The sequence below is a fragment of the Limulus polyphemus genome, unplaced genomic scaffold (genome assembly GCF_000517525.1).
Source record: "Limulus polyphemus unplaced genomic scaffold, Limulus_polyphemus-2.1.2 Scaffold6693, whole genome shotgun sequence".
Lineage (NCBI taxonomy): Eukaryota > Metazoa > Arthropoda > Merostomata > Xiphosura > Limulidae > Limulus > Limulus polyphemus.
Window position 1 is genome coordinate 19,351 of NW_013672303.1, and position 8,807 is coordinate 28,157.

The window sequence follows — 8,807 nt, forward strand, 5'->3', positions numbered from 1 at the left end:
TTGAATAAGGCCTTTTTTCTTTATTAGTGGGTCGGGTGTGGCCAAGAGGTTAGCGTCACCGAACTGTGAATTCTAAAGTTCCTTCTTCTCAATTTATTGCTGCTAGAAATGCCGCCTGTAATTTTGGGGCCGTGGATGCTCTATAAGAGGGATAGTCAAATCCCACTATTCGGGCAAACTAGACCATACCAAAAGTGAGAAGTTGGTGTTGTTGACTAGCTGTTTTGGTTTTAGTTTATCAGTATTAAATTAAGGACAGCTATGGATAGGTAGCCATTGTGACAAAGATTCTAACAAACAAGCTAACAACCTGATAATTATAAATCATGAGTATATACAATGAGCATGTACTATTCTGAAAACTAAAATTCGAGACGAAGAACTCTCAGAGATGATAATATTGACAGAATTGTCATAAGCTGTTTAATACAGTTACTAGTTTTTGGCAAAGCTTATTTCTGTGTAAGTTACACAAATAACGCTTTCTTACTGATATTTCTATCCAGTTTTTCTTCAGAAGGTCTAACGCGGCCCAATGGCTAGCTGCCAGACTGCGTACTTGAGATTCCGTGGTTCATGTTCCTTATCTCCAAAAATAAATAAATAAATAAAAATTCACGCTCTGCACTCTCTGGCTGTGAATACGTTATAAGAGCGACAGATCCATAATACTATTCGGTCTGACAAAAGTATTCCAAGAATTAGCGGTGGATGGTGTTGACTAGCTGCCTCCCTCTAGTCTATCAGTTCAAAATTTGGGACGGCGAGCGAAGGCATTCATTGTGTAGCTTTGGTGAAATCCAACAAAGAAACCCCTTTAGATATTGCTTATCACAACGTTTCCGAGTTCTACTCACCTCAGTGTTTTAGGGACTTTACAATATATTGACGTATATAAAGATAATTTCAATTAATATGATTGGTTATCGTGGTTATAGTCACTTTTGGTATTATACTACTAAGCTAAGGATCACCATTTTCTAGTAAGAGATTTATTAGGTAAAACTATTTTTTGAAATAATATTTGTGCAGGTGCTTTGTTTGACATTTCGCCTGCAATAATCAAGTATTTTTCAAATTATGTGGTCAAGCATAATCGCCACAATATAGCAGAAAGTGGGCCACCCCTGTTCTTGAAATTTTCAAACTATTAGAAGCACTTTGTGGTTCTTTCATTAGACAGTTGTAGACCATTCCAAAACTTCCAAGATGTTTTTTTAGCTTTACTGCTTCATCCAGTGCATTTTGATGCCACGCAGACGTCATCTGAACATGCTGGAGCTCTCAAGAGGAATAGGGGTGCTCCAAGGAGGGTTGTCCCAGAGAAGGGTTCCTACTAGGAGACGGGAAAAGACTGGAGACAGGAAGAGTGGACAGAAGACACGGTGGTGGTCGGCAAAGGGCAACAACACATCAGCAAGTAGAAATCGGACTTTGAATGCTACAAATTTTCAGAGAAACCTCATAAAACCTCCCGGAGTTAGTGTATCCAGCCAGATAGTGAGAAACAAACTTCATGCAGCCGGCTTGAGAGTAAGAAGACAAGCAATACTAGTTCCAATGAAAGTCAGACATCGACAGCATAGGCTTGAATGGTGCAAAGAACATTTGAACTGGACACAGGCTTGTTGATCAAATGTTCTCTTCACAGACAAGTCCAGATACTTCCTCGGCTATCATGAGGGACGCACTCAAGTGTGGAGACGACCTAATGAGAGATGTGCAGATGTAAATGTGATAGAACATGACTGGTATGGAGGTGGGACGGTGATGGTTTGGGGTGGTATCAGTCTCAGTGGTTATACAAACTGGTACATCATCCAAGATGGCGTTTTGAACAGAGAATGGTACAGAGATAAGATCCTGGAGGATTTTGTGTGCCACACGCAGGAGCCATAGGTCCAGATTTCAATTTAATGGATGACAGTACAAGACCACAAAGGGTCAAGCTGATGAATCAGTACCTGAAGGACGAGGGAATGGATTGGCCAACATGTTCACCTGATCTTAATCTTATTGAACACGCTTAGGACATACTGCAAACAGCAGTATCAGCTCGCACAGTGCAATCTAGCAGCCTGGAGGAATCGCCCTAGCCCAATAATGGAATAATATACCCCAACAGACATTCACCAGGCTGATCTAGTGCATGAGAGTACGCTGTCATACTGTCATTAATGCGAGAGAAGGACATACCCGGTATTAAGCTGAAAACAGATCACCGTTTGCTGAATATGTGGACACTTTGACATTTTCAATATTAATCTTCATTTTGGGAGTAACCAAATTAATATTGTTATCCTGTTTTTATTTTGGTCGAGATCAATAAAACTCTTGTTGCCTATGGCAAATAAACACTTTTACATTAGATTTTGCTTAAGTCGTTTAATATTCCTTGAGATATGGAAAAATTAGTCTGTGGTATTTAGGAAAATTTAAGTAGTATATTATAATTTTGACACTTATGAGGATTATTTTGGATTAGCTCAGTATATGAGTTTAGGACTGACCCAGGTCTTCTAAAATGATCGAACATCGCAAAAATGCCCAATTGTTGACTTTGCATCCTGATCATTTTAGGCTTTTAGTTTTCTTGTTTATTGACAGTATATACTTTGGTCAGTTTGCTGCATAGATTTGATTTGTAATTTTTTTGGTTCTGATATGTACGGGTTATTTGTGTTTGTTTTATTGCAAAACCACATTGGGCTATCTGCTATGTCCACCGCTGGGAATCGAACCTCGGATTTTAGCGTTGCAAGTTCTTAGACTTACCGCTGTCCCATTGGTGGACGGTCTGTAAAATTAGCTTGATTCTGATCACATGTTATTCTTCTGATTTAAATTGTGATAAGTTATCAAAATCTTAAAAAAAAACTACAGCTTCAACAGGATCAATCGTCTTAAACCTTCTAGTACAATTCTTTATCGGTTACTTCAAAGTATAAAACACTTTTCGAGATTGAATATGTCTGTTCGTATGACTGCATTCCAACCCAGAGCAAAAGAAGCTAAATACAAAACCGTTTTTTTTAATAAAATATGAGCTTTGACACAATCTTATTAAAAGAAAAATAAAGTACGATTCATGCAAGTAAATGTTAAAAAATAGTATTTTTTTCACACCATTAACCCTAATTTTGCTTACAATTGTTTTTGTGAAAAAAAAAATCAATATGCGATCTCATGTCCTCTTTATTAACACAAAATATCGCTGGAACTGATTATTCTGATATAACCTTAAAAACATTATATTGCAATATTCCCTGTAGTAGCGTATAGTGTTTAGTAAGTTGCTGTTTGCTGAATTTTACGCAAAGCTACTCGAAAGGCTAACTTTAAAATTGAACAACTATAAGGAAGACAATTAGTCAACGCCATCCACAGCAACTCATGGGTTATTCTAATCGAATAGTAGGATTTGACTCTCCCTCTTGTTACACACCCATGACCTAAAAGTGCAGAGCGTGATTGTTTTTTCGGCGCTAACGATGCGTGAACCATAAAACCTCGCATCCACAATCCAACACACTGACCTTTGAGTTACACTCGCCCATAACTTTTTGTTTTGTTATAAAGCACAAAGCTGTGCAATGTGTTATCTGTGCTGTACCTACCGTGAGTTTCAAAACTCGTTTTTTAGTTTTATTAGTCCTGAACCACGGAGCCACCAGAGGGAGCAACTTGTTTGTATTTATTGTTTAATAGAACCAAAGTACTGTTCTCTTTCAACAAAAACGAAAGAAGTCCATTATTGATCAGTCCGTATATACAACAACATCCATTATTGATCAGTCCGTATATACAACAACATAGATCATGCGTTCGAATTCAGCTTAAAGTTTTGATATTCCACAAAAACTTTAACAATTATATTGTTATTTTGTTTGAAGTTAAGCACAAAGCTAAGACAATGGGTATCAAAACCCGGTTCCTAGCGTTGCAAGTCCGCAGACATACCGCTGTGCTACTGGGGGCTGTTAGTTTGGTAACCCCACATTTATTTAAGCGAGTAAAATCTAAATAGAGTTAACGCTTCAATAAACCGGATAAATATAACCGCGTTATATTTCTTTCAACATCTATCCCGAGTTTGATTCCTCGTGGTAGACAGAGCGTAGATGACCTATTCTGTAGCTTTGCGCGAAACAAAATTCTAATATTTATCATAACTATCGCAATTAAACCTAGAAAATGGGCAGTTGTTGAAAAATTTTAATAATATTTGATATTTCACTATATAGTATAAAGTATTTTAATATCGTTATATTTGATATTTAATTACTTTATATTTAGTACTATAATACTTGATATTATAATAGATGATACTTGAAATTTTAATACTTGGTATTTGGTATCTTGATAGCGTCATATTTAAGTTTGTTTCTTTGTTGCTAAGCGCAAACCTACTCAATAGGCTATCTGTATTGTACGATGCCCACCAAAGGTATCTAAGTCCGAATTTTAGCGTTGTAAGCCATGAGACTTAATACTGAGACACTGACGGCTATCATATTTAACATTTAAATGACTTCATGCTTGTTACTTTAATACTCAAGTTTGGTATTTTAAAAACTTAATATTTGGTATTTTAATATTTTCATATTTGGAATTTTATTATCTTCATATTTTAATATTCGATATTTGGCATTTTAATGTTTGATATTTGGTATTTTAATATCATCATATTTGGTATTTTAATATCTTCATATTTGGCATTTTAATGTTTGATATTTGGAAGTTTAATATCTCAATACTTTATATTTGATATTTTAGTACTTAATATTTGGTATTTTAATATCATCATATTTGGTATTTTAATATCTTCATATTTGGCATTTTAATGTTTGATATTTGGAAGTTTAATATCTCAATACTTTATATTTGATATTTTAGTACTTAATATTTGGTATTTAAATATTTAATAATAATAATAATAAATTTAAAACTTGCTCAATTACAAAGGAAGATTCTTAATAAGATGTTGCTCATGTAATTTATATATATAGTGAACACTCTCACTCTCGTTCAAACTGAAAGAAAATATTGTTTATTCCAATTTTGTATAGCTAGTGGTTCACATGATTTAGTAGATATAACAATAAATATAGGGTATTGGATCACAGAGGGACAAGAAAAATCCCGAGAATGAAAAGTGTATTTACAGAAAGCTTTGTTGTTTCTCGAACTTCTCAATATGAAAACCTGTAATGAAGCACCTTTTAGGCATTTCACGCGCTATGTTTACAAAAGAATGTAAACAAAGCTTACACATTTTGTGCAGTGAACAACAATGTATATAATACTTTAGACAAAACAACAATATGTCATTTTACAGCACAATAATTTATTTAATAGTTGTTCCCAAAAACACATTCGTGATTCTCCTTTACATGCTCTCGTCAGATAATCGTGGCTGGAATCCACTAATCGGTTGATCTGTTATCCAGTTTGATGGGTTTCTTTTAAGACACTTAAGAAAAAATCAATATTTCTTCTAGCTTAGCAACAATATCTTTCTATTTAGCCGTCTGTTATCGCTTTAGTAGCGCTTCCGGTTATTATCCCCCGACTACATCTTTCACAGTGTAGTTCGGATTTTTGGTTGCTAGGTGTTTGTATCTTGTTGTTACCCGTAAGAAACTGCACATTTTTCTGACTCAGGTTCCAAAGAAACTGCACTACTTATAATAACACTGATCGCTCAATAGTTGTTTTCCATTGGAAGTCGTATAATTGGAATTCCTGCTGCATGAGCCACTTGTGGCTGATGACGACTGAATGACTTGTGACGACTATGACAATCGTCTTCGACTGAGTATCGTTCTTCATCACTTTCGAAAGGTTCTTCTTCTATACTAAGCTGAGGAGAAAGTATTTTGCGGGACATCCTAGGACTAGTGTTACTCTGGTCTCGAGAGCGAGAGTAATGATGGTGAATACGAAAATGCCCATGTAGAAACCTCGATGAAACATGGAAGTCTGCTTCATATACTGGGTCGCTTCGGGCGAACTCACGGAATAGAGCGTCACTTTTCTCGTCAACGCTGTAATCACGCATAAGAAATCTGTCAAAATGCAGCCTGTTCGATCGGAAAAAGCGACGAAACACCGACGATTTTTCTCGAACATCTTGTCGGCTTCCTGAAACTGACTGAGAGTCAGATAATGATTCACTGCGCCATTGCAAAGCGCCATCACTTAGCGTCTCTGGATCATGACGACTCTTTAAATACTGTCTTCTTTTTTTAAAGGCACTCTTAGTCTTCTTCCGATCAGTTTGAACCCAAGTAGCTGAATCTTTATGGAAAGCAAACATGTGTTCAATGCTTGGTACGAGCTTTCGTTTTACCTGCTCATCTGATGTAGTTTCTAAAGGCTCTGCAGGTGTTTTTATCACACCAAGCGCACCTTCATCGTGAACGGAACAAAGAACTGTAATCGTATCTTCGTCAATGGCAGGTTGAATTTGTTTCCGGCTTAGCTTGGGAGGCTTTCCGTTTCCATCAACAGACATGGACTTATAACCACTGTCCGCCTTCATCTGTTGCAACATGTGCGACTGGCCATCTCCTGTACTATCAGTGTTGTCGGTGGTTGTGGAATCTAAAGATGTGGTATGTCCTTCTACTCTACTGGCATCAGTAGAAGATCCTTCAGTCTCCATACTATCCAAACTATTATCTGTGCTTGTAGTCGCAGGTTGTGTAGGTTCTGATGCATATCTTCTTTGGAGGCGTCTAGTGAATAGGTTTTTATAGCTGTGTCTTCTAGATTCGTATGAAGGAGGTTGCAATAGATTATTGGTTATTCTAATATGATCTTCTAAAACTGTGCCACAACTTTCATCAGTGAGAACAAAATCTGCATTTGACTCAAACGATATAGCCTGTGTAATAGCTTGGTCCAGATCTGGTGATTTCTCCGTAGTGTCTGGCGATTGTTCTTCTCCTAGATCAGTTTTATATTTTTCATAATTTTCATGATTCTCTTGTGAAAATCTATTTTCGCTTTCGGTTGTACATCGGTTCTTTTCTTGAAGTTCCACTTTTTCTCTGAAATGAAACGACTCCTCTTCTTGTTTTTCTGGTAATGTTTCTTCTTTTTGAGACAGAAATGTGCAATTTTCTTCATCTTCACTATAAACCTTTGAGCATTTCAGAAGCTTTTCTTCTTTATCGTACTCATCCAAACAACAAATATCTTTTAGGTCGTCATCTCCACTGATTTGTAAGATGTCATGAAGTTCTTCTTCCTCTTCAAAAGTGGCTCGAAGCTCCCAGAGTTCTCTATACTGTTGACGTTCAAGTTCGTATTCTTCTTCGACTAATTCTTCCTCTTTCACTTCATTGCTGTCTGGAGAGGAAATTACTATCGTTTCTTCTCGCACGTCCTCCTTACTTCCTGTGTCATTGTAACGAATCTTGTATATTTCTGAACTTTCTTGCTCTGGAGTAGAGATGTCTGAATGAATTAAAAACGCTTTACGATTTTCCTCCTGATATAGTTCCAGTTTTTGTTCTAGAATTCCAAGTTCAGTGCTACAGGCTTCACGCAATGGCTTTGGAACCTCCTTCCAGCCTTCCCCATCTTGTACAACCTCCAAGCTAGAGACTGACCCTTTTCGATGGTTTGGCTCTTTGCAAACTTGAAGGTACGAAGGGCCAGTCTCTTCTAGTTCTACATCGTAAACGATGGGTTGTTGATAAAGTTCTGGGGTATTATTATCTTTTTCAATATCTGTAGTAACGACTGTTTGTTGGCACGACTCGGCGATTCGTAAGTATTCTTCAATGTTTACAGCGTGGATGTTAGTCAAAAAGGTTTGCGAAGAAGCTTCTTTAGCATCGACACTTTTGCCCATTGGCTCGGGTGCTGTGATTGTTCTAGTACTACTTGATTCTAGTGACGAATGGGAATGATCACATTGTAAAGATTCTTGTTCTTTTTTTGTCAAGGATACGCCACCTGGCGAACTTTCACTGGCTACACGCACATGTTGTCCTTCACGATGATGCACCACCACCGTTACATTAGTTAGACTAGTTCCTGCTAGGATTTCATCAGGAAAGTGTGTTTTCAAACCATTAGATTCACTAATTTCATTAGATGGCAAACTTTCACAAAGCACTGAATGATCTGATCCAGTTAGTTGACGTTGAAATATGGTTTCAGCTTCTTCATCGTCAGATATGCAGAGTGAAGCTTGTCTTTGGATACCAGACGATCTGCGAGAGACGCTTGAAACAGACGTGCTTTCTCTTGGGCCAGAGTAACTATAGTAAACGAAAAACAAGCCTTTGTATAGAATATCTTAAAGATTTTTCCCTTCATTTTGAGTGTTTTGGTGTTGTTTCTTTTTACCTGTTTAAAACTATAACAATTATAAACTCCATTTTAAGCCAGTCACAAATGTAGAACACAACTGCAATGGAAAACCATAAACGTAGAAAAGGAATTGTTGTTGTGCTTTATTATATATAAGAGGCTATATATTACATCTGTTTATCATTTCTATAATACTAACTGAACGAAAGTGAAATTTATTAGTACTGAAAACACCATTAAAACAGGATAGAATCAGTATTTTGCTTTCATGAATATGGGATCAAGTTTCACCTTTTTTCGAAAGGTTTATCTTGTTCAAACGCATCATAAACATTAGGTCGTCAGGAAATTAATGTCACTTTTTTTTTAGATGAAAAACCCGAACAACTTATATATTGTTTGTTTGTTTTGCATTTCGCGCAAAGCTACACGAGGGCTATCTGCGCTAGCCGTCCCTAATTTAGCAGTGTAAGACTAGA

The 8,807-nt window shown here is 36.7% G+C and overlaps 2 protein-coding genes across 5 annotated transcripts in view; one reads left to right on the forward strand and one right to left on the reverse strand.

The window, feature by feature from the left end:
* The window catches only part of LOC111089582, a 36,463-nt gene that overhangs the window by 10,204 nt on the left and 17,452 nt on the right, over positions 1-8,807 (forward strand). The gene's annotated exons all lie outside the window — the stretch shown is intronic.
* The window catches only part of LOC106473976, a 21,234-nt gene continuing 17,454 nt past the window's right edge, over positions 5,028-8,807 (reverse strand). For all 4 annotated transcript variants that reach the window (XM_022402353.1, XM_022402352.1, XM_013934664.2 and 1 more), the window contains exon 4: positions 5,028-8,276. In XM_022402353.1, the coding sequence (XP_022258061.1) occupies positions 5,705-8,276 (2,572 nt within the window). In that variant the 3' untranslated portion in view covers positions 5,028-5,704. The remainder of the gene's footprint in view (positions 8,277-8,807) is intronic.